The sequence below is a fragment of the Lonchura striata genome, chromosome 12 (genome assembly GCF_046129695.1).
Source record: "Lonchura striata isolate bLonStr1 chromosome 12, bLonStr1.mat, whole genome shotgun sequence".
Lineage (NCBI taxonomy): Eukaryota > Metazoa > Chordata > Aves > Passeriformes > Estrildidae > Lonchura > Lonchura striata.
This window is the reverse complement of record NC_134614.1, coordinates 545,746-572,419: the sequence shown is the minus strand read 5'-3', so window position 1 is coordinate 572,419 and position 26,674 is coordinate 545,746. Positions and strand designations below refer to the sequence as shown.

Genomic DNA, 26,674 nt, shown 5'->3' with positions numbered 1-26,674 from the left:
GGTACAATTTACTCCCAACTATCTCTTCAGAAAGCTGCATGGGACACACATCAAAAGCCCTCCTTGGGTTTAGCACCATCTGAAACCAACATAAATAGACCTCTACGCCCCAACACACAACCTCAAATTCTGTAATATACAACCCCAAATTTTGTATAGTCGTTTACCTCTGGACCAGGCAAATATGAAACACTGCCCAGTTGAGGACTCGCAGTTACATGGTGCAAGGGCAGCGAGCTTAGAGAAGTGCACCAAATCATTCAGATGCTAATTTTTGGTACTTGCTCATAACCTGCTGCCAAAGCTGCAGATCAACTGAAAGCCTGACAGGTTTCCTTTGGTCAAGCTGCCATCCCCTACCAGCCATGCCAGTCCGTGAGGTCCTTCTCCTCTCTTCTTTCAAATACACTGGACAATGTTGCCCAAAGGCCAATTATAACATCCCTGACACATATGGAAAATTTATCATCATTTGCTGGTGAAGGTTTACCAAAATTAGTACCAAAAATGCTATTAAATGCTATTACATTAACTTTCATGTTTGCAGAATTACTTACATTAGCAGACTCAAGGCATGTAGAAAATACATGCTATCATATTCTTGAACAGCCCAGAAAGTATCATTGCTAAATTAAGGAGATTACTACAAATTTCAGACGACAATGTCTTAAATCTCAAGAATTCAAAGCTCTCCACAACAATTATGAATGGAAAAAAAAAAAATCTAAACAGCAAATGGATGAGGCAGACTCATCCAAAAATTGCAATGTTTTATAAAATGGTCAAACCCAGTTCACTTCAAATTAAGCCCTGGATCAAGCTACATTTAGACTGTGTTTAAACTACTGATTTCCAAAAGACAGACTTAAAAAATGGTGAAGCTTACTGTAGGTGTGATGATAACACATATTCATCTGTTTATGTTGCAGGAGGAACAAGCTCTCAATCATGCAGATGCACCTAAGTTTTTTGCATGAAACCCAGTATGAAAGATGCTTTCATATAAAACTCCAAGCTTTGAGAAGAAAGTTTTCCAATTCTGTGAAGTTTAGCATACAGCTAACATACCAAGTTCTTAAAAACATTGTTAAAATTTTAAACATGACCTTTTGAAAGAAGTTCTTTATCACAGCGCAGCTGTTCACGAAACACATGAAATGTGAAGAATCTCTGAAAAAGGCTTCTTAGATAATTCCAAATGCTTTTCTCAGAACAGTTACTGTGATATGGGAGATGCACAGATTGATCTCAGTCATGCTGAAAACAAGACTCTCAGGCCCTCAGGAAAATCAGAACAGTTCTGCCTTTTTCGCCTCTATAATCTGTCACTCCAGACCTCTACTTAGCCCAAAAGTCATTCAAAGTATGCTGATTATGCTTCCATATTTTCTGGGATCCTGAAGTAGACTGCTAAAAATGAAAGTAACACAAAATACTAGGATGCCACTATCAAATAAAACCTCCCAAAGAGATGCTGGAAAGGGCTTTTTCTGAACGAACGCAGTATGATTTCAAACCCTCTACCAACCTCTGCAAAGAGCTGATGTCCTTAAAGGCCTGTCAAGAGCTGATCAGAATCCAGGTGCTGCACAGGGACTGTCAGAAACTCTGGAGGCTGCCCTGCACTGTCTCTAGGGCACTACCATCACTCTGTACCTGTTTTTTTACACACACTGAACCACAGCAACTAAGAAACGGTAAAAAGAGAGTCTCATAGATGCTTAAAGCAGACATACTGACAAGGCAAGTCACAGCCCACTGGCCCAGAGATTACACAGATGAACAGAGGAAGTGACATCCCCCTCATACTTAGTCAAAATCACAGGGAGATTCCTGTGCCATGCAGAAAGACACTCAAACAAACAGAAAACAACATAAATATTTCAGTGAAGGAATTTCATAAAATAAATTGCTTAAAATTTCATTTATCATCTAAACCTGAACCTGTGTTCTCCATTTAAAGGAGTAGAGAGGGGGCAGAGAGAGACAATTGCTTATACAAAAGATGAAAAAATAAGAAAGAGGGAGAAAAAAAATCTTAAAAGAGCGCAGAACTCCACAATACAAATCAACTTCTGGACATCACTGATTCCCATGCTCATTTCTTCTCCAATGAAGACTCCTTCACCTGTGCACCTCATTTCTTCCCATTTTCCAGGCTGCGCTTTCTGTTACACATGATGCTGAAATGTCAAGCAGCAAGGGCAGTCCTTAGTAAATGTCACAATAGCCTTTTCTCTGCAGTGAAACACTGCTATATGATGCTAACCATTCTCAACAGACGAAGCAGCGTGAGGCACTAATCCTTTCCTTCACTCACACAGTGATGTTTAAATGATGCTTCAGCCCTTCTTGCTATCACAGTCACATTAACATGGCTGCTGCACCACCAACAAGCAGACCAAAATGTGCACAAGTTCCTCTAAGAAGCACATTAAGAAGAAGAGGAATTCGTTTCAAACGTATTGACAAGAAAAGCTGATATGAACACAGGAGAAAGGCAATAAAGGAGCGCTTGCCTGAAAAGAGTCCCTTGCCTTTCTCAATCAAATTTGAAAAGCAGAGTTATGCCCATGTGCATGCATGCACCATATGAGCAATACCATGTACAACCACCACCAGAGAAAACACACACAGCAGTGCCTATTCATCTTTGTGGTGAGGTTTGAGAGCACTCTAGTATATGTGTTTCTATTTCTTTTGTACTGAAGATGAAGAAGGATTTGCAGAAACTGCCCCTTTTAGAAGGCTATCATTAGCTACTTTTGCAGTGAAAGAATGGTTTACCCATAAAAATTAAACAGAACCCAAGCCTCCTATAAAAAAGGCATGATTAATCAAGATGTCCTTTTTAAAAAAATAAGGATAAAAGTAATGAGACTAAACATCCAAGAAGACATTTTCCTTCAGCTGTTCTCTACCACTACTCAAGAGATTCAAGTCTTTTTTCAGGAGGCTTTCTACTGATTAACAGAGATCAGCACTCACCCTTCCCCTCCTTCACTGACAGGCACCAAACTGTGATCAAGGTGCACATGCTCTCTCCCTTTGGTGTAAGGGAGCAAAGCCAGCCCTGCCAGAAGTCATTACTGTCCCCTTTGACTTCCAAGCAGAGGTCCTGGAAAGCTTGGAGTTAAAAGCCAAGGACATTAGACACAAGGTATTTCATTCACCACTGTCATTCATCATTGCCATGAAAGACCGTGGGCATTGCTGCTATTGAAAATGTGAATGCTACTTTTGTTTCAAAGCTTGTGCTATAAATTAGCTAAATACATATCCTCCCAAAATGTGGCCTCTGTCACTTACAAACATATGTGACTACTGACATCAAAAGTACATTTCCTGACAGTGTGGAGCATTTCCTCATCCCCAGTGTCCTGCTCTGGAGACAGCATGCAGGATGGTGTCCCCGTGGCCACCTCAGAACCTGCTGCTGCCTTCATCATTAGCCACTTTCCCAGGAAAGCCACACAACCATCAGCCCCCTGCACAGCCCACCACCAAGTCCAGCTGTTCTCAGTGATTTCAATGGGCACTCAACCAAAGCCTGTTTTTTTTGTTGTTGTTTTTTTTCATATTTGGTGAGTTTTTTGTTGGTGGTGGTTTTGGTTGTTTTTGTTTTTGCTTTTTTAAAGAAAAATACCTATAACTGTAATAGGGAAGTAGAATTAAAAAGGACCCAATTGCATTCTACTGAGTTTAAACCAGAGAGGAATGGAAGTTTCAGTGAGCATTCATTTCTGCTTTCTTATAAATAAAGAAAAGGTGTGTGAGAGGGGAGAAATGTGAGGTGGAACAACACACAAGTCAACAGAAAAAAGTACTCCTTTCAGGATAACTTTAGGTCTGATGGGTTAAGGAAGAACATAAAACAAGCTATCCTGAGGCATCTTTCTCTGCTGTACATCATAACAGATCAATGAACTACTGCCAGGAACATCTCCACAACTCCAGACCAAGCCTCAAAGGAAAGAAAGATGGAAATGCGTAACAGAAGGAGTTGATGCTGCTGAACATCAGCGCTGTTTAGGAGCTAGACAGGAGAGGAGACTAGAGATTTCACTTACAAGTTGAAAGGGTGCCCTTACCTGCCCACTATGATATCAAAACATAGCTGAAATTCACTCTTCCCAGAAGTCACACTGCAGGAAATTTGATCATAAATTGCTGATTTTTAAACCCTCCTGCTAAATTTGATGGAATCATTTATTTGTATAGGCCAATTCACTACATTGGTTGACCCTGTTAAGCAGCATTGGGTCATCTTCCCCTGCATACAAAAGGAGAAGTGACTGCAAATGGACTCTGTACAGTGTCTTATTAAGACTCCTCTGCAAGCACTCGAGCTAAGCACCTGTCAGGAGATGCATTACAAATGACTGTGCAGAAACTTGGTATTATCTACAGTTAAATAATGTGTAGAAACTGAAAACCATGTGCAATGATTTCTAAGTATTACACTAGATCTCTAGCAGCTGACCTCAAAGAATAATTTCACTAAAGCCCATAATTAGTCCTGAGAAGATATGTTATGAACCTTCAGAGGGTGCAATGAAGGGTGCCTCACACAGCCTTTATTGTAATAATTCATAGAAGAAAAACTTTCATCTAGTGTTACTAATCAAATGATACCCATTGCTGTTCAGTAAGCACCAGATCAATAAATCACTGGAAACCGAGCAAATGCATCATGGAGTACCTCTGCTGACATCATTGCCTTCCTTCTCATCTTCACCTTTGATAAGGATAGTAGAATAGAACAATACTTTTTTTTACTCTTATCAAACAAAAGGAATAATGTTACCTTGGAGAAATGGATAAGGCTGACAAAGCAGAAGCCATGCAAAACAATGATATTATACTTCCTCAAAAGAGGGGGTTGAAAAACAGACACCTAAAAAGGACACCAGAAATTGAAGACCATCAAAAAAGACCCCAAAGAACACGTAAGAACTTCCAATAAGGGGGGCAACTATGTAAAAGAAAGTATTACATATGCATAAAGCAAGGGGGCACAGCTAAAGAATATGTAATCAGAGTATATGATAAAATCTCTGTTTACCAGGGCACTCCATTAGAAGAGGGATCCTCCAAGTGACCATGGCTGCAATAAAGAATGCCTGCCTTCTAATACTCAAAACTGTGTTAGAAAGTTTCCTTCTGGACAATTTTGGTACCACTTTAACCTATCCTGTGGCTGTGTGGGGCTTGAAGGCTGGATGGAATTAAAACACAACATTTCCGACAAAAGATCCCACAACATCATCAAAGAAAAATCAAATGAGATCTCAGTCCTCTAAACATGTATGTGTCTGTATTTAAAGTTAGGAGGAGTTATACCTACCAAAGACAAATTATAAACTTACTAAAACAAACTTATACTTAACAAAGCCAGTATATGCATTCTGGCCTTCACATTAGGCCAAAACGGAAATAGTTTAACTGCCCCACACACAACTTGCAAGAAAAACCTTTCTTTTTCTATTTGAACACAACGATCTGCCTGCAGTCTGTCAGGCATATGCACTGGGAATGTGTGTGGCCTTGCAAGTAGCAGGTGTGACCAAGATCCTCTTGGCAACCTTGGATATCCGGTCCAGCACCACTACCTCCTTCATCCACAGCCCAGCCCACACACACCCTGTGGCCAGCCACCACTTGGGTGCCAGTATAGCCACACAGATCTCAGCTCTTCATTTGCTCCTCACCATCACAAAAGCTCTCACATTTCCACGAGTTTGGAAGTAGGCTCTTTCTCCCACACACAAATATTCCCAGGGGCCAAACACAAGCATTAACTACACAGCAGGCGTAGATTCACAAACAACAGCTCACAGGAGATCTGGTACCTTCAGAGAAGTTGTGAGGCTTTTCAAAACATTATATCACTTCCCACCATGTCAGCCCACTCCATACTGACATCTAACATCTTCCAAAATGTCATGCAATGGTGAATATTTGTGCACACTCCAGGAAAGAGTACAGCACTTGATCTGACTTTAATTTTGTGGAAATAGTGGTTTACACTTTCTTTGGAAAAAGCCCAGTTAACACACAAAGTAATTCAAGACTGCCTTCAATAAAATGCTGTGGTGTGAGCAGGAGAAGGATTATACCTTCCCAAGTGTCCCTGCAGTGCAACCCTACAGCAGAGCTCACTCACCCTTAGGTGCCTGTTAAGTAACACACTGAAAGGAAACAAAGTGACATTATAGAAATTTGGAGAATCAGGCTGCCCATCAACGACTGTAAAAGCCTGCTGAGAGTGCCTCAACGTTATTAACTCCAGAATTCAGAAAAGCTGCTGCAAGATTATGAACTACTTTTCTACAAAATGAACATAAAAATAAAGCACAAGATACAACATCCTTGTTCCCACACAAGAGAGATTACTTATTACATATGAGCACAATCCACTTACACCACCAATGTTGAAGTGCAGGCTTCTATGAGGTCAACCAAGAGTTTAAGTTGGCACCAAAGGAACTGCTCCCTGGCTCAACAGCCAGTCCCAAGAAATTAAGTTTCACGTCTCTCTCACCTTCTCTGCCCCAACCCAGCACTTGAAATTACAGAACCAAGAAGATAATTGTTTTAACTGGGAGCAAGATTGAGAGGTTCAGGATGAGAAGACACAGTTTCCACTCACTCTTTAATTATTGGTAACCAAAGGAGCACACACACACAGAGGTGATAGAAAACACTTTCCAACCTCTTCACTGGCTTTGCTTCCCAACCAAGGACATTTTATCTGCATGGATAACAGTAAGCATGAAATCCTCCAGTGATACTCAAGTAAATGTCTTCCTTTTTTTTTTTTAATACAATAGCTAATAACATACAGCTCTCATTGCAAGAGGACTCCTCCTAAGAACAATGCTTGCCTGCTGTGCAGACACACCCACTCTAGAAATAACACAAGGAAATAAATTGCATCCTGCAAAACATATGTAATGTACAGCTTATTACACTGTTGCTTATTTACCAGCATAGTGGCTTCCCCTGGTTTGACAATAACACAAGCTTCGAGGAACAAACCCTGCTCTACAAGGAGCAAGAAATATGGCTGCATAAACACAGCCGAGTACATATAAATACCTACTAGTTGTTGGTACCAGAATGAACCAGGGTAGGAGGCACTTTCGGGGGAAAAAAAATTTTAAATCTCCAACTTATTACTTAAAATACTTAAGCAGCTTTTTAATCACTGAAGTATTAAAGGAGACCAACGCTAAGCATGGGATCATTTCCTGTATATGTCAAAGTTACCTGTGCTCATGTGAGCTCATTGTTCATGTCTTTTTACACAAAGAGCCTTATAAAAACCAGAACTACTAGTCAAATTTTCTGGTTTTAGTTGTCTTCAGCCATTCTCAGAGAGGCATGCACACATACATGTGCACAACTGCACAAGACATTTCATCCAATGTATCATTGGTAGCTAGTTCTTCATGGCAAAAGCAGACATTTTCTTGTTATCTAATTGCCCTTTCATTAAGAACTCATTACACCTGAATAACAAATTTATTTCTCCCCTAGAACCTAAGCAAAAGTCCAGAGAGTTTAACCCAAATACAACTGCATGATCTTTTGTGTCCTACTAGCACAGTATTTTCAACAGACTCCAGAGGAGTCTCTCGATTCTCTCTTGACATGACCTGCTTGCAACCTACATTCAGGCTTTGCTCTGAATTAGAGCATGTTCACTTACCATTGCCCATCATTATTGTGTATTGCTTAAAAAAATAAACATTAGACATATTTAAGCCTCTATTTTAAGTTTGGGTTAAAAAGCAAGAAGGGAGAGGGACAAAACCCAGCCTTCTTCTCGCAATGCAATTTCTACAAACACCCCGTAGAGAGCAACTGTCAGCTGCAACAGCCACATGGCCAATCACTGGTGTGCACCTGTTAATCTGGAACACACAGCTCAATCGATACTTGATGTGGCTGGTGAGGTACTGCCCAGTGCCCTCAGACGCCTGACAGTGGTGTCAGTGTCAGAAACAATTCAAGGACAAGGTTTTACCATTGCTTAAAAAAGGGAGGACAAGTGCATTTCTGTCTGCTCAACTCCATGAGATGCTTTCTAGAATAAAGGGGAGGATTAGGAAAGAGAGATACAAAATACAGGAGTAAGAGAAGCCCTGGTGTATGACTTAAACACTGGCAAACAGGAAACAGAGGCTTCCCTTAGGGTCCCATCCCTGAAGGGGTCCCAGCAGCACCACACAGGAAGGGAGAAAGCCCCTCAGCACATGACAGCACAAGCACACTGGCAGCTATTTTTACAGGGCCCTGTCAGGATTACAGCAGTCACTGCTCATTTTGGAGCAGAATACCTGTCAAAGCAGAGCAAAACCAGGTATCGTCCTTGCTGGCAAGACCAGGAGTTATGGCTAAAACAGACAGCCCAACAGGAAGATCTGCGCACCATCACACACATGCTGAAGATGTTATGGATCCTGCCCCTTTGTTCAAGCCCATTCTAGCAGCATCCAGCACACCTAAAGAGACTGCAGGTTATCCTGGGATGTGTCACTGTTCTGTGGCCATCTGAGAGGTCCTACATCACCATGACACTACCAGCTGCAAAGCAAGTGCCTCTTCTCTCCAAACATTCAAATACTTTTCATTATTTAAGTTTAGCTTTGTGTTCTACCTTATGAGTTAACCCACAGACTCCAAAGTTCAGACCTGATGGTACCACAGGAAGTCAATGAGCCTCACTGCTTGCAAGACAGAGTTGCTAATTGCAACAGGAGACCTTACCTCAGCGAGGCCCAATAACCAAAATCAAGATAAACTTGGGAATTCTCTAAATTGGATGCAATCTGAAAAACCCAAAGATAGCTTGTGAACACAGTCTGCTCTTGACTTCAGAAAACTTTTACAGAAACTTTAACAAAAAATAGAATTTTTAAAAATCCCTGCCAGAAGCCAAAATGGGGCTTCACAAAACACCCAAACAAAGCCCACAAAGTTCTGTCTTTGCCAGAAATGCAGCAGCAAGCAAGCAACAGCAAAGGGTCAAGAAAAAGCTGTCCTCAGATTTCAAATTAATCAAACACAATTGCTGGCTACTGTAAAGAGAGCAGAATTAGTTAAAATTAATGACTGAATAATAACAGGACAAGAGCCTGATTATTATTGGACATGGCAAAGGGTGATCTCTTTTTGTTAATTACAAAACTGTAAAGAGAAGTTGTGTAGAGATTTAAATTATTGGCTGAACTACATAGCACCTTGTCAGAGAATAAAAACATATTTAAAATTCTTCAAAGTTAAAATATGCATCAAAACTCACAGGATTCAACATAGAAAAGATTAAATTACCAAACTCTTCAGCAAATTGCATAGCAAACATTACGTACACACAAAGAGCAGTTAACTACAATTAGAAATTAACAAAAATATGGATCATTATAAGTTACAAAGGATGTCTGAAACCTGAAATGACACTGGTGCTTCAGAGGATCCAATGGAAAACAAGTAAGAGTTGAAAGAGCATGATGCATTCACACATAGTGAGAAACTCCCAGAATCATTAGAAAGGAAATTTTCAAAGTCAAGAAACTTTAATAATCTACGTTGTTATTTTATCATAAAGCCTTGAACATTTAGAGTTAAAGGGTAGTAAATCAACTCTGTGAATTTTGGAGACTTTGAAAGCAGATCACAGAGCTCCTAAAATAGCTTTACACCACTAAGTCAAACCATAAATAAATCTTGTATTTCATTAAAAAATTATTTTCCAACTAATAATATTGAGACTGTAGGTACACATAAGGGAATGATTTCCTCCCCCCTCCAGGCAAATTTTTAAAAAATTACATGTTCATCATCTCAGGAGACAAGCATCTCCATGGTTATTTGATTCCCACTGCAAACCCAGGTATGAAGTGCTACTGATGCAGGTCCCATATGATTTCACACCTCCTGTGTAAAGGTGAGTGGAACTATATGGTTGGTGTGGTAGGCAATAAATACAGCCACCATGAGAAACACAAAATCCTGACCACAAATAGGAGATCTCAGATTGCAACAACACAAGACAGAACTGCATACACAGAGGTAAGTCTAAGTTCAGACTCTCTTTTTATAAGGAGTACTAATGAAGAGACAATAAATTATTACTCAAAAATAGAAAGGAAGCATTTTTCTTCCAAATAATGGATCTGATTTTATTTTGTTTTCATAATTTCATCACACCCCTGATTTCAGCAGGGCAGGACACTGCAGCAAAGCACAGCTGAACAGCAGGACGAAGGAGGAATGTTTACATTCCTGAGCAGTGCTCTCACAGCCAGATCCACTGAAAAGAAATCTTCATTATCATCTGTTTAAAAAATGCATACAGGAAACTTCATTTGGGATTTTGGACATGTAAGGGACCATCACTCTTTTAACTGTTCCAAGAATTAATTCAAAGGCCACTTGTCACCACAACAGCTATTTGACCAGCTCTTCTGTTTTGCCTATTTTTTGTTTTCATAGATGGGCAATGTCTGTCACAGATTCATTAATGCCTGTCACCACCTCCAGCCATTGGCCCTTCACATGGTTGCTAACTGAAAATGCATCCTAAAACAAATAAACACATCTTAAGTTCTGGCCTCATGTTCAGTAGGAGCGTTCAGGAAGACGTTTTGTTGCCTCTATTAATAATTTAAACATCTCTGTGAAGGTTCAGTTTCCCAAGGTCACACATCTGAGGAGGTGATACATGTGAACCCCTCTGCCAGCACCACTCACTCTTGCACTTGGGCAAGGACCAGACTATTCAGGAGCCACTTACTCCTAGGCCACAGACAGATCAAGAAGGCCCACACCAGGTCGGATCTTTGTAGTAATGCTACAGGCACTGCTACATAGAATCATAAGTGAACAGGATGGAAAAAAAAGTCTTACATAATAAGGATTTTAAGAGGATTTTATATAATAGTATATTTCAGATCCTATTGCTAGAATCCCACTGAAAATCTCCAAACTACTTTTTTCTCCTCAAGGAACTTGGTAAAAACATGGAATCAAAGCAAGCTTCTGGATATGTTTCACTGATGAGCTGTCCACAAACTTGTGTCCTCATTACTGCTCCCTCCCTCCATCCTATTTGACTGCATTTTCTTTAAACAAATCCACATATTTATGAGCAAATAAAAGTTTTGACTGCATCTTGCTGTACAGACACAGTAGTTCCCCTAAGGAGAGGCATAAAAGCCTAGTCTTAACAAGGGCTTGAAAGGTAGTCTTCTCCTGTCCCCACAGGTGAAACTTGTTTATTAATCCAGATCAGCAATTCCGAGAGTGGTGAAAATTAACCCTCCTCATTGATTTATGTTATGGCAGTAGCCTTACATAACAACAATAATTTAAACTACAGTTTTATGCACACAGCTACCTTGATTAAAACAAACCAATCCATACTGCCAGGACTGCCTTGATGCAGCACTTACACAGCGCATGGCTGGCGGCTAGTAAGTGGACAGCCAACAGCATGGACCCAGCACACACAGTCACAGGCAAAGTCAGTTCCCATCACTACAGCATCCAGGGTAAGGACTTCAGCAACAGGCATCTCCCAAGTTTCATATGGTATGAGCCATACAAGGAAGTGGTAAATACCTACTTCTCCATACACCTCATGGGGACTTTGGAGTTGCATCTACAGGCAGACTGATCAAAAAGTGTGAGTCCTCTCCACACACAAACTATTCAGGACCATTGTTGTACAGGTTGGTTGGACAGTGGCCCAAACAATAAGCTGTTTTCAGAAAACCAGGGATTCATCCTCTTATGTAGCATGAGGGTGGGATTAAGCCTTAATTTAGCACCATTTAGAAAAGATTACCTTTTAACTGCAATAGGAGTTGGCAGACACTGGCAGCAATGAAAAGCCTTTATCCTGCAAAGCTTCCAGGCAGTCAGTGACAGCTGCCAGGCCAGCAGCAGAGAGTTGGCCCATGCTGTCTCCAGACAGCTGCTCAAGGCCACTGGACTGATGGGGCAGAATGCAGGGGCCACACAGCTGCATTACAACTGCAGAGACAAACCCCTCATTCATTGGCATTCAGATTGGGTAGGATATGTGGGGTTGCCACAGTGCACTGAGGAGCCAAAGCCTTCACTAGGGCTCAGCTTTCAGTACCACCCAGAGTTCCCACCCAGCTCTGGTGGGACCCAGCTGGTTTGGGCAAGATCCAGTATTGGGGACATGCCCACTTCCTGCCTTCTGGTATCAGTCTGGCCCAGTCAGCAGAGGAAGATCCCCACTGACCTCAGCTCTGCTATTCTTTGGTGACAGGGCAAGAGAGGTATCATGCTGTATTTTCTAGCACTGAGAACTCTGCTAAAGCAGATACATGGCATGCCTCAGGTGGAAGGTTGCCAGATCCCTGCCAAGAGTTCCCAGTAGCCCATTGCTGCTCAGGAGCCTGTTACAAACGTCTTCTAGTTTGGAGCAAAGTAAAATGCTCTTCCAGATTGGCACCCAGGAAAATGTAATTCTTGTTCAAACAGAATTTACTGCAGCAGTAATATGTGTTTCACATCTGCACCGGATTAATCCAAGTTTAGGCTGGCATAGGATATCCTAAAGCCTACAGCAGTTTAACTCAGGCTAGCTTTTTCTTTAAAAGTTCAAGGAAAAGTAATCATTTCTATACATAGACAAGGCTCTAAACCAAAGTTTAACCCCCTTCCTCTCCACTTCTTATCCGTGTTGGGCAGTGCCTGGCATTTCTGACAGCCTTAGGCCTGAAAGATGAAGCCACTGCCCAGCTGGCTGAGCCATCTCAGTTTACTGGGAACCAGTGACAGGAGAAAGAACTCTGCGGCATGGAAGCTGGAGAAGAAAACTGAGTGACTGGTCAGATTAGGAGCCATGAGAAGTACTAGTGTCAAGGGAGAAAGCAAATCTTGTAAGGAAGAGGCAAAGAGCATGTGTCCAAGGGAAAAGATAAGAGATGACAGTCAAGACAGTGGCACAGGGTAAGAGCAGCAGCAGGATCATCAGTGACTGCAATGGAATTCAACAGGAAACCAAAGAAGAGGAACAAAATGGTGAAGTAGGAGTGGGAAGAAGAGACATGAGCCTGTAAGCTGCTTGTCCACTTCAGATATGAAAGGGCAGCCTCATCCTCTTTGTGCCTTAACTGCTTCCAGTTTCTTAGCCTGTGGCTGAAGTTTGTCTCCTAGCCTGGAAGAAAATCTAACCAGTAATTGTGTCATTTTCTCAGGGCATTCTTTCTAAAAACTTCCAAATTTTGAAAGTTCAACACCAAGTAGCCCGGCATTGCATTCAAGAACACCTTAGAAGAAACTCAAGAGTATATTATTAGTTATCCTTGGACATTACTACACTTCTTTGCATTCAATGTCACTGCTACCCTTGCTGCTCATTCTCAAATGAAACACTGGATACATCCATACGGGACAGATGTCTGAAGCACAATTAATCCAAAATAAAATTATGATCCCAACATAGAACTGAGAGTCGCATCTTGTACTCTATGACACACTGAAGCAGACCAGTGTTACTTTTTAAGAATACAAGGAAGAATTCTGTCTCCCTAGGAGTTAATTTCATATTTAGAGCTTGAATTTCAGCAAGCTGATTTGTTGCATTATAAACAGACATTAGTTTTAGGCACATGAAGGCCACAAAGTTAAAGAAAAAAATGAAAAAAATTGAGTAAGAGGAACTCAAGCCATCCCCACAGATGTTATTCAAATTCCTCAAATATAACTTTTCCATTATTACTGCAGTCTTCTGCACTGCAAAAAACAGATTTACAGATCTGAAATTTCAATACACTAGATCAGTAATCCAATAGGAACTCTAGCCATCCCCACATATGCTATTTGAATTCCTCAAACATAACTTTTCCATTATTACAGCAGTCTTCCGCACAGCAAAAACAAACAGACATAAACCTATTATCTACAGACCTGAAATGTCAAGACACTAGATCAGTAATCCAACAGGAAAACACTACAACTACACTCTGCTGCAGCACCCGTTCCAAAGGTAACATTAAGACAGTTCTTAAAACACAAGTAGAGAAATTAAACAATTCAAGAGTTAAAGAACCTAAGCCTGAGTACTGGAGAGCATTCCTAGGTACACACCAAGTACTAGGCTGTTCCCGATAGCTCTGGAATCCTTTAGAAGTAAAATCTAGCTTTGGAGCCTCACTGAACTAAGAGGCAATGCAATAAAACTTGGATCTGCATAAACTCCACATCTCATGAAGGCTCTATTCCCTTGTTCAGCAGTAACTACTCAAGATTAAGACCACATTCTTAATACAAAGCCTAATGTTATGTGCAGTAAGACAAAGCTAACACATAACTAGCACAGCATGGTACCAGGCAAAAAATGGAGCTCAAGGCAAGAAAAATACTTTCATCAAATTAATCACTTTCTGTAGAGATGACCCTTGCCACAGAGAAGAATGATAATAAAACAAGAAAATACATTTCTCATAAAGCACACATAGAAATCTAGTGTCAACTTTAATTCTCTTTCAGGTCTATTGTGGGAAAAAGGACATATACAGCCACATTGAGAGTGGCAGATCACAGGGCTGATAAGTGCTCTTTGAAGCCAGTTCTAACAATTCCCAGAACCAGGAACCTTAAAAGCAAACAGATGCCTCACAGAGGCTTCACCAGCCCCAAAAGCCTCCCTGGCTGAGTCAGATTCCAAGATGTTCCCCAGCTGTAGTCTCTCACACTGAGGAGCATGAAAGGAACTAATGCCTCACTATCCTCCCCAAAAGCCTTAACAATAGGGAGGTCAAAGGGAACATCAGATCAATTTTAATGTTAATGGCCTTTGTGTTACACTAAAAGGGTCCATTTGCTTCAGTCCCAATAAGGCATTTATATTTCAGAGCACTTGGCCACACAGGCTACATTAGAACAACCAGCTACAAACCAGTGGTGTAGCTATTTTATATATATATATATATATATATATATATATATATATATATATATATATATATGTGTGTGTGTGTGTGTATGTGTGTGTGTGTGTGTCTGCATATAATAGCCTCTGTGTCCCATAGAATTCCTTTACTGTACTCTTATAGTTTGGCTTCTACCTGTTTCCCAAGTGAAATGAGTAGGCACTTCTCCTTGTTTCCTACAGAGAGAAAGTAAGAATAAGCTGATTTATTATTAAGTGCTCAGGTGGAAAAGTTGTCTGAAACATAACACTGCTAGGAAAGCTGCATTCTCCCTTTCCATGCAAGCCAGGAAATCAGAATATTTCAATGGGAAAGTTTTTCTCCAAACTTCCAGGACAGACCATGGTCAAGTCCACTATCCCAGCAGCCTTGACAAAAAGTCTACAACCCAGCCCACAGAGGCCCTTTCTACTTCCTAAAACCCTCCCAGATTTCAGAAAGAAGTGATCACAACATATGTACTTAAGCCTCAGTCAAGCCATGAAAAGTCCTAGCTATAGTTTCCCTCCAATTCACTACTTTGGTTACCTCAAAGTACCTCCTGTGAACCCTGAAGGACAGAAAAGTGTTACGGCTCACGTGAGTGAAAATTAATCCTGAAATACAGGATTTTTCCCATTCCAAAACCCCACAGAAGTTAAAGGTAACCACAATTCATTCACATTGTTTAAGGCATTACATTAGCAGTTTACAAATATAGAGAACTGAACGATGCAGAATACATGCAGAGGTGAGAGGGCTTCAAAATTGCCAAACATCAGAGTGATTAGTAGGATCACTGCAAAAGCCTACATACAGGAATAAATCTATAAAACCCATGAAATGCCTGACAATGACAGACTCTTCTCTGTATTTCTTTCATAAGGGGTAATACAGCAAGTGTCAGAGTAGGCAGTATTCCTTCAGCCCTCCTGAAGTCCAGACGCACAGCTAATATAGCTCACATGCTCCACTTGGTAAAATGTAGATTCAGCTACTCAATCCTTCAGTGTGTATTCACTGACTAAATAGAGCAGGAGGGGGTGAACCATAAAACTTAGTTCAAACTTTAGAATTTAAACTATGGGGAATATTTTAAAGCACAGTATGTAAAAAAAAAAACATATGTAAGCAACAAAGTAACAAAATTGTAGATACTGAAGACTGGAAGGGAGCTCTTCAAGTTATATACTCCAACCTCCCTGCTTAAAGCAGGGTCACCACTAAAAACATGCTCAGGACATTGTCCAGTTGGGATTTCATTGACTCCCAAGATGAAGGCCACATAACCTATGAGCAAAGAATAGAAAATACATTACATATGGCACATTGTGTTTGTGGTTACTTATGTATGTGCTAAGGCTCAGTCTTTAGTTTTTATGGACTGTCCTGTAACAATACAAATAATAATGGAGGCTACAGCTGAACAACTCCACAGCTTGATTTGTTCCAAGTGACTGAAATCTGGTCTTAAAGTATTTCTATGACTACTGAACAATCTTAGAACAAGACTTTGTTGTTTCCACTGGGGGGAGGGGGAAATGTTATAAAACAATCCTACTCCCCAAACACTGCTCTAATTTAGCCATTAAGTGCAAGTGGTCCTGTTTCCCAGGCAATAGTTTGGATATTTTGGCTTCAGCCCACCTTTAAGTAGCTTCCTGAATTGGACTCAATTAGTATAGAACATACATGCAAAAAGAGGAGGCATTAATAACACCTAAAGAAGAAACTTGCAAAAATGTCGTGTATTTTGCATTTTGTGTCTGAGTCAAATATGTCTGAAAGGCAACCTGACAGAGCTTCAGGTGGAAGTACATGTTATACTGTCTTGGTTTGACAAGACAGGAGTTTGTGAAAGAGGGCAAAGCTTCCTGTGCAATGGAGAACGGTAAACCCCCCTCCTTCTGAATTACTAGGATCTTTAAATTAAAAGGCTCTTAGGCAAAGATATGGGAGTGGGAGTAATAATTCTTTACTAGGAGAAAACTAGACAACAATTTAAAAAAGGCAAATGCAATCGGTACAAACAAAACTAGTGAAAGAAAAAGTCCAGAACTTGAGGGATGCCAGTATCAGTTCTGCTGGGACAATTGCTTCCCTTGCAATAGTTGATGAGTTGCAGCTGAAGTGGTGATCTTTAGAAGGGTATAGTTTTCCTCTGAAGATCTGGTGGCAGTGGGGCCGGTCTTCCTCTGCGCCGGGGTTGCCTCTGAGCTCTGCCGCCGTCGGCTCAGCGCGCGCCGGCTGCTTCGCTGCGGGTGCCGCCGAAGAGAGAGCGAGAGAGAGCTGCTTCCCCGGGAATCCCGCGAAGAGAAGAGAGAGAGAGAGAGAGAGCTGCTTCTCTCGGAGTCTCGCCCAGAGAGCTGCCTCCTCTTCCCAAAAAGCTACCCCTTTAAACAACAATAGAGTGCTTGGCTTCCCCCCTCTGGGTGGGACCCCTTACGGTGTTACATTTACCAGCCCTTCATTGAATCAGTCAATGGTGTATAAACAAACCATTGCCTCTACAGGGCAAACTATTGTCTCTGAGAGAGATAACAAAAACCTGTCCAACTGGTTTTGCCTTCAACAGATGGCAAATGGAATACAAGCTTATCTTACAACGCAGGACATATACTCAACCCTGTAAATTGCACCAAGAGCCAGAAGTGTCTACTTCATCCATATGAACCTTCCTACCTGCAGATGCTCCTCATCAGCACGTCCTGAACCCTTTTCATCTATGCCAACCACTGCAATGTGAATTATGCTCTCACTCAAAAAATACAATCTCTCATCAGTTTCTAAGTCACCTCTGTGCTGCAGTGTGGCACCTTCTGAGGGAACATCCCATCTCTGCTGCTCATTGTCACAGCACCTAGCATGCTTGCCCCAACAGACCACCTTGAGCAAGAGAATACCAAGCTATTAACAGCAAATCTGGTATAAGACCAACATCAGCTCTCCACCACTGACAGACTTATCTGGCTGCAAAGACAAACTTTCATGTGAAGCTGGCTAGCCATTTCTTGGTTAAAACCGTATACTTTCTGAAAGCATCTCCAAAAGGGAGCTAAGTGGAATTGCTTTGCACAGCTGTTGACCAGAGTGAACCAAGATACAAGTTAGACAGAAGCTTTTATTCACATGGATAGAAGTCTCATAAAGCTACTGTATTAAAATGAGCCAGAGAAAATTTCAAATCTCGACTGCTGCTGCATGATTTCTGCTTAACCAGAGACCTACATTTATTAGGTAAGTATGTTTTGGCAAGATGACCTTTCTTCATTTGATAGTATGTACCAAAGCTGAGGGCACATGCCACATGATACTCTTGTTACTGCTTGTGACCTGCTGGGGACAGTCACACTCATCCAACAATAGCCAATTCCTATTTCAGAGGCCAAATGCTCTCTCCAAATGACATAGTAGAAAAACCTAAATAATTATATACTGACTGCTTGCAAATAGATTCATTTCCTTCCTAGTATCACATTGTTGAGAAGTTCTGCCCACAGCTTCCAAGAGCTAGAGGGCTGAGTGGACTACAGATATGTCATGCTACTTAGCCACTCTGGGCATCACAACCAAATTTCTCCCTCAAAACACACATAGCCTCGTGCAGCAAGATGCAAGAAAATCCCTTCTGGCTTACAATTACCCATTCAAACAACAGAACAAGCTCCACACAAATATTCTTCATCATCAGAAAATACAGTGGATTTTGATCTTGGAAAATCAGATGTAGCAAATTCTCTGTGCACAGGAAGCAATGAATCTTGTTTGGTTTGGGCAGGTTGGATACCAGTTATGGTATTAGCTCAGTATAATTCTCTGCCTTGGAGCCAGAGCTAAACTACAGGCCCAGTTCCGTACAAAACTGACACTGAACATGCAGAAGGACTTCCTAATGAACTTACCAAATACTGTCTCACTGCCTACAGCACAGCACTCTGCACTATGCTGGGAGTTTGCCAAGCTCCACACTGCACATTGGCAACAACTGAGGAGTGAAACAAAATCATTTAAGGAGATCAAGGACTGCAGCATGCATGGGCCATCCAGCATAACTCAGCACTCCACCAGACACACCACGTGTTTCAGCGAGAGCTGTATAGGTCCTCGTATGGCACAGCTGCTTTCTGAACATGGACACAGGACTGCAGAGAATCTGCATCCATTCCCTCACTGAGCTTCAACTACGCTGGGGGCAAACATTCCAAATTTGCCCCATGTCCCTGCTTGCTCAGAGCCCCATTGGCAAACCCGTTTGTGGGAAAGCCAGACCACACCTTTTAGAAGACTCCTCAGGTAAGTCCCCACTCCAAAGTGAGGTGAGCCTGACATCCACTGCCTGGTGTATATTTCAGCCAGAAAACAGCTGAAAAGAGAGGAGGAGGAGAGTTGGAGGCAGAAAGAAGGAAGATGAGCTGGAGAATGGGGAAACAAATTTAAAAAGCCATAGTTTACAGCTATTACACTTAGAACTTCAGCTCTTCTCTGAAATGGAGGGTCCTCCATTCATTTGGATGGCAAAACTGATCTCATTTCCCTCTGCTGAGGTTTTGTAGACCATATTTCAAACCCACACTATTTTCCACTGTTGCTGGGTTACCAAATCTGAACAAACAATTCTCCACACTCTGCCAAAAGCAGAGAAAGAAAGCAAATGAATGCCTGGAGTATCCATCACCCTCTGGAAGTCATCTTAGAGCCTGAAGCTGCTACAGATTAGTCACAAGCTCACATACACTTTCATGGAGTGAAAGAGGAAATGGTGAACCTATTAAGTCTGGGGGCAGAGCACAGACTTGAGAGCTGCTGTTCCCACTCTCCTGCCTTCTCGTAGTAAAATCAGGCAATTCCCAAATCATTAGAATTCTCTTGCAGACTAGAAGAAAGTCTGGTCAAAGGGATATTTTGGGTATTAAGTCAAAGGGGTATATTGGGTATTAATACCCCTGAACCTAGCCAGCATGTTTCCATAGATTTTGAAAGGATGAATCAAGATTTGAAATTAGGAAATCACAACAGCTCATGTGATAAAGCACCAGTGACTCTAGGTTTAAGACTTTCCGGTTACAGGCAGGATGTCTGCCACATCAGGGCGCTGCACAAACTTCCACCTCAGGGGTGTGAGAACACACAGATATCCCCCACTTTGAAGCCAGGTTCACTACAATCCTCAGCAATACTGCTTGGAAGGAATCTTCCCCTGCAGCTCCTGTACAGAGAAGCCACAAGCGTGCAGCATTTGGTCTAGTGTTATGCAAAGATGGTCTGCCTCTGTTCTCTTAACACCCAGGCAGCCTCCCATCCCACCTTCAAGTCCCAGTTCCCAGGTACCCTCATCTGAGACTGCATATTGAAGGATGCCAAATACAAGGCTCTAATTAACAATTTATTTGTGTAAACACAAGAAATGCTACAAGAGAGACTACATCCCAGGACAGACCTCAGACAAAGCCTGACAACAACGCTGCCACTGCAGCATCCCCAGTATTGCTAATTCTCAGCAGCCAGGCCAGACAGACCCTGCTTGCTGTGCAGCTGCTGTCTGTGCTGCTAAGGTAGCAGCTTCACCTCCAGCTCAGCAGAAAGACTAGCTGAAGATGCTCTTCTTATTCCTTGTTTTCTGCTTCTTTAACACACTCTAGGGTGAGGTGGTACCTGCACAGCCATGTTCAACATGCCTGTGACCCAAACTGGGGTTCTGACCTAATTTAAGAACAAAACCAAAAGAAATAAAAATAACAAAGAAAATCTGGCTCAGTTCCACAGCATAGTTTTACTGTATCCCCTCCACAGGACAGCACTCAGTGGTGACACACTTCCAGGGAAAAAATAGGTAGCAAATTGCACTACTGCGGCCAAACATGAAAACCTTGGGTTAAACTTAATGAAGTAGTTTAGAAACAAATTATCTGACATTTGCTGAAGGTCAGAGACACACCTCATTTTGGGCCAAGGCACAGACAAACAGTGCAAACCGAAAGTAAACAATTACTTTTCCCCAAGACCCAGCTCTCAGCTGGACTACAGCAGTTTAGGGAAAACCACTTCTGCAGAAACATGGGGTTTTTTTTAATAATTCCACTTGAAGGTCCTTACTATTCATCCAAATACTTATGGTTGTTCTAATACATAAGGTATAATTAATTTTATCAGAAAAAGACCAAGAGGAACATCCAGCAATTTCATAAAATAATCTGAAATCATCACTTCAATAATACTATTTATTATTTTTAAGAAAGGCAGTTAAAGGAACACTGGCAAAGAAAATTAATTTAGTAACATAAAACATTACAGGCTACTATTTCCAGTACACCAGGAAAAAATGGAACGTTTAATTTTTCATATTTTCTTTTTTCCTAAATAAGAATATGTGAGAACAGTAGCTTTTCCAAAACATGGTACTAAGTTTCTATATCACTGCAGATATCAGATTAATATCAGGGGTGCCTCTATTCTTCATATAAAGCAACTATGATTTATCAAAATATAAGAGGTTTAATTCACACAGGAAATTTTGCCTACCCCACCCACAGCTTTCAAGTCTGATTTGACAGTAGAGACAGCAATTGCGTTCTAACATTTCAAGTGTGGCAGGTGTTGAAGTCCAAGTAACACTCAGCAGTAGGTCCCCAAGATAGATTCAGGAAAGCACAATCATTTTATATTAGTATGTACAAAATTGCTATCAGTTTCCTAAATTCCATTTGCAGTACTTTTCCTACTCCAGATTTACATCTGTATAACCAGAATTAAATTTCACTTAAGCTAGTCTATTTAAATAAACATTTATTTTATGCATTAAACCCTTTGATTTTAACAGTGCTGCAAAGTTAGAGGCAATCTCAAACAATGTTAATGTCCTTTCCTTTCAGCAGGAAACAATACATCACCTGAATATTTATTAGGAAGAGGCTGCAGACATGTACCTGAAGCCTTACAGGTAACACCATTATTTACCATGATTAAATACAAAGACTTGGTCAATCCAGCATTGATTCATGTGCAGAGGGTCTAATCCCAGTCTGTCATGAGTTTGTTAGGTACCTTTAGCCTAGCTGTTTCTTCCCTCTTTGCCTTTATGTTCTTACACACAAAATGAGCACAGCAGTACAAACTGCCAAAATGCTCTGATAAATCCAGTGAGGAAACTCGCTGCTACTTCAGCAAGCAGTTTACAATGTCTGTCTAGAAGGTACACAGCACTACACGAGGTAGACAGGAAAGGTAATGATTTCTCCTTCACTTCTGAAGAAGCACAGTTAAACGTTGCATTAATAAAATGTAACATAATGAAATGTTAAACCAGCCTGGATGAAATACAATGTACCCAATTAATTAGTATATATGTAAGTCAATTAAGCAAAACTTCTGTCAGCGATCACAGATCTTCTATACCCCACCTCAATATAAACTCAAACAGCACAAGTATTACAGCCTGGAACACATCATCTCATCTGCATCATACGCCCCACTTAGGCTCCGTGGGCAATGAAGCAGCAAGGTGTTATCTGAGCATTTCTTTCAAAGTCAGCTTGCAAGGAATCATCTACAGAGAAGTCATAAAATGGCATTAAAGTCAATACATTATTCTTAAAGGCAAAAAACAGAAACAAGGGCCACTGTTACCATACAAAGAAATTAAGAGCCCTGTGGAGATCATTGCCAGTACTCTTGTAAGCTTGTTCCTCCCTTAAAAACCATCTACATTACACTAATGGTGACATACTGACTTTAAGGACAGACATAGCCTGTGAATTTTTGCATTGGTACAGAAATAATTAATCATAACACCCACGTTTTCCAAGGGTTTAAACACAATTCTACAATCACCAATACAACATGGTCTCTTAATCAGAAGGAAGCTTTGGACAGCAGCCAGTTTCATAACTGGTAGTTGGTTATAAATCTCACATCTTGAACAAGCCTGAAGTACCAAGGGAAGCAGATAACCTTTTTTTCAAACAAACCTTCTGTGCCACATTTCCCCACAAATCATCAGGAAAGCAATAACTGAATCCTCAGACAATCACTTTTGTGAGTTGGAGTGCACAAAGGTGTGATTGTATTTAAGAAAAATGTCCCAGCTCAGGCATGTAGTCAGCCCTGTCATTTATACAATTGGCAATATTGCAAAAGATTGCATGGTGACTGACCAGCTGAAATAGAGCCTACAGAAAAAACTTAGCTACTACTTCATCTCCTAGAGGGAGTAAAAAATGAATAAAGTTATATGTTCACAATATAATGTAGTATTTCACTACAAGAAAACCAGTATCTTATTTCTCTGAACTAGGGAAAACATTTATCATAATATTTACTATAGTTTGAAATTAATTCCATTTTACAAAAGCAAAGGTGGTACTGCAAATAACAGTAAGTCTACCTGGGAAGACAGTTTGTATTTCAGTTTCATTCTGTCAAATAAAATGACAGAAGAAATGCAGCACAAAGTACCTTTAAAATATATCAGATCAAGTCAGCACACATACAAGTAAAAGAACAAATTAAAGAAAACCTGACCCCTTAAAAAGGGGTTGGTGTGAAGGCTCAGCAGTGCAAGGACAGAGCAGCTCCCCATTTTCACCAGGGCAACTTGGATTGCAAATACTGAGTACACTGACACCTTTACCAAATGAGAGCCAAATGGTTCTGACAATGCCATTCACACTCACCAAAGGGATACAACAGTGGAGATTAAGGCTCTGAAATTTCTGAATTTCACTGGATGGCAAGAAAGAGAATCTGGCCAGAAAGATCTGATGACTATAGCAGAAAAGCCTGTACTTTCAACAAACTGCATTACAAAGTTCCCGTGCTCTGAACCTATTTACTTACAGTATGAACAGGGCCGTGATACAGGAGTTATTCATAATATCAAACTAATTAAAGCATATCCAAATCTACAATACCCAGCAGGACAGAAAACCTCCGCATGCTTGCCCCACACCCTGCCTAACATGGCCTTGTGCCGCTTAGCTCTCTCAACATAGATGAACAAAGTAACCTCTATAGAGAGTAAAAGGGCTGTATCTTAAAAGCCTGCATGAAGTTACAGTTAATAAGCAAGAGCTGGAAAGCAATATAGTTCTAGTTTCACATCAATCTCCCACATTCCCCAAGAACAACTTAAGTAACCCCTTAGGGTTACAACTTAAGTAATCCCTTTAGGTTGGAGCGTGACATGTAATAAGTCTTGTATGCAGCGCTCCTCTAGCTGAGTGTGGGAAAAACAAGAAGTTGCATAAAACAGCATGATGATAAACTCCTCCTCTGAGCATACACTTCATACATCTGCTAAAGGTTTACAAGATCTACAGCAAATCAGATTCCTGCACAGCATCACAAGAAAGCTAGAGGAGCAATGCTCTTTCCCTGAGTAAGCTATCAGAGTCCTTAAGCTGTTCTCCGAGAATTGTCTGCTTCCCAGGTTTTGACTTAATTAGAGTGGGACATTAACACACAAAGCAAATCCTTCAAAATGTTAAAAGCAAAAAAGAGTGAATCATTGCTGATTCTGCTTTTCTTTTTTCTTTTTAATCTCTTTTACAAGCCTTTCACTTGTTACAGCCCTAAAAGAATGAAAAGACAGTACCATCAAGCTTTTTTTCATCTGCAAGTCAAAACATGTAATGCCCAAACACACATAGCAGAGCCCAGTGACTAAAGCCACTACCTGTGATGGAGGCATCCTGCTCCCACTGGTGTGTCAGGCACTGCCTTGCTGAATGAGGTTGGGCTATTCCTATAGCCTCTCCACGCTATGTCTCGCATTCCACCTATCAACTGAGTTTACTGACTTTCTCTCCCTTGAGCTCAACTCTACAACTGCCTCTGCCCTTGACTTCCAAGTTTCTGCTCCTGTATGCTGCTGTGCTGGTCTCAAGTGGCTTTAGGAACAGCAGCATATCCGTTCAGCTTATTTAGTTAACAAGTTTATAGCCATGTAATTCAAAGTAGTTAACCTCTTTGCTTATGCTTGTTTAATGCAATAAAAGCAAAATAAAGCTTTATTTACAAGACTAAAAGATATATAGTAAGCAGGAAGGGAGGGCATTCACAAATTCAGCTGATTTTGTACCAGTCTGCTACAAGGATTTACTTTTCCTTTGAAATACTGTATTCTGATTTTACTTAAAATCCATCTCCAACTGAATAAACTAAAGCTAAGCTCCATTGGATACAATTTGTACAGGTCAAATCCACCTATATTCACCTCTTAGGCTGTATCAGATGTTTTGCAATCAAGGCAAGGCCTAAATCAGCTGAAAAGCAGCACAAGGTTTGCCAGTATGCCAAATCACTGAACCAAACAAAGCTATATGCAGACAAGTTCCCATGGGCCATGCTCTACAGTGGGCTGACAGAATCAGCTCATAAGGAGTGCAAAGCTCAAGTCTACATGCCTGGACAGCACTTTTCCCACATTCTACACCTAGAGATCTTGCACGAGAAAAACTTAACGTGCAAATTGCCTCATACAGCGTTTCTACTGACAAACTTTACTCTCCTGTACAGATTAGATCTGGAATTCCCCTTAAAATAGGAAGTAATTTAAAAATATGCCAACGGTAGGACCTGCACCAAAACAAAGTTATATGAACTGAAGTCTGCTCTACTATTTTTGTGGCGGTCCCCATTGAGGAAGTGATTAACACCAACGTAAGATTTCTCCTTCCACACGAAAGCAGGCATATGACAGCATCGCCACCGCACCTTGGCCCCGGCCTTCGCCCCCCGCCGCCTGCCTGTGTTTCGCCCGGGGGCGCGGCGGCGACAGCCCCAACCCCCGGGAGGGGCAACCCCAACCGGGCTTCACGCCCTGCAGCAGTCCTGGGGCGGCCCACCTACCGGATCCTGAGACGAAACGGAACGGGACGGAAAGAGAAAAGCGTCCACCCGTTTCCCATATCCCCCTTCACAGGAGCGGGGCTCGGAGCAGAAAGGCCTTTTTTTCCATCCCTTCCCTCTTCTGGGCTGGCCCGCAACTAGGCACCTGGGAGCTGTCATTTTGGGGAGGGGCAAACGCTCTGCCGGAGCCAGGCCGAAGCCTAGGAACCCGCCGGTCGCCCCACAGCAGCCCCAGGGCCCCTCAGGTTGCCGGCCCCTGACTCCAAGCCAGCCCCGTTCCCACTGCTCCGCGCTGCCTTCACCCTTGCACCCGCCACGGCCGCGCCCGGATCCAGGCCGCCCACCTGCCACCGCCCCCGCCTCACCTCCTTTAGCTGCTCCATCTCGGTGCGGATGGTCTCGTACTCCAGCTCTAGCTCCTCATACTGCTGCTTCAACTGCTGCTTCTCCTCCAGCACTGCCAGCCCGTACTCCGCCGCCTGGATCTTCTCCCGGGTGGTCTCGCCCAGCTCCTGGAAGAGACGCTTGATCTCGCTCCGCAGCCACTCGGGCTCCGACTCCATCACCAGCCGGGCGTACTCCTCCTCCTCCATGGCCTGCGACATGTCGGCGAAGGGACCTCCGACCGCCGAGGCGGTTGGGCGAAAGGCTGAACGCGCAGCCCTCCTAACCTAAGTTTACTACTTCTAACAGCGGCACGGCCCGCGGACAGCTAGGGCAGGGCCCGCTCGGGCCGCCATCGACGGGCCTAGCGCGCGCTGCTCCCGCCGCAGATCCTCCCTGGAACCCGCTCGCCGCAAGCGCCGAGCGCAGTGAAATCATTCAAAAGGCACGGCCGGGCCGGCGCCCCGCGGGACACTGGGAGCGGGAGT

General features: G+C 42.0%; 1 protein-coding gene across 4 annotated transcripts in view; it reads right to left on the bottom strand.

The window, feature by feature from the left end:
* Positions 1–26,636, bottom strand: part of BICD2 (BICD cargo adaptor 2) — a 50,594-nt gene extending 23,958 nt beyond the window's left edge. For all 4 annotated transcript variants that reach the window (XM_021539525.3, XM_021539527.3, XM_021539529.3 and 1 more), the window contains exon 1: positions 26,168–26,636. In XM_021539525.3, the coding sequence (XP_021395200.1) occupies positions 26,168–26,407 (240 nt within the window). In that variant the 5' untranslated portion in view covers positions 26,408–26,636. The remainder of the gene's footprint in view (positions 1–26,167) is intronic.
* Positions 26,637–26,674: the final 38 nt, after the last annotated feature.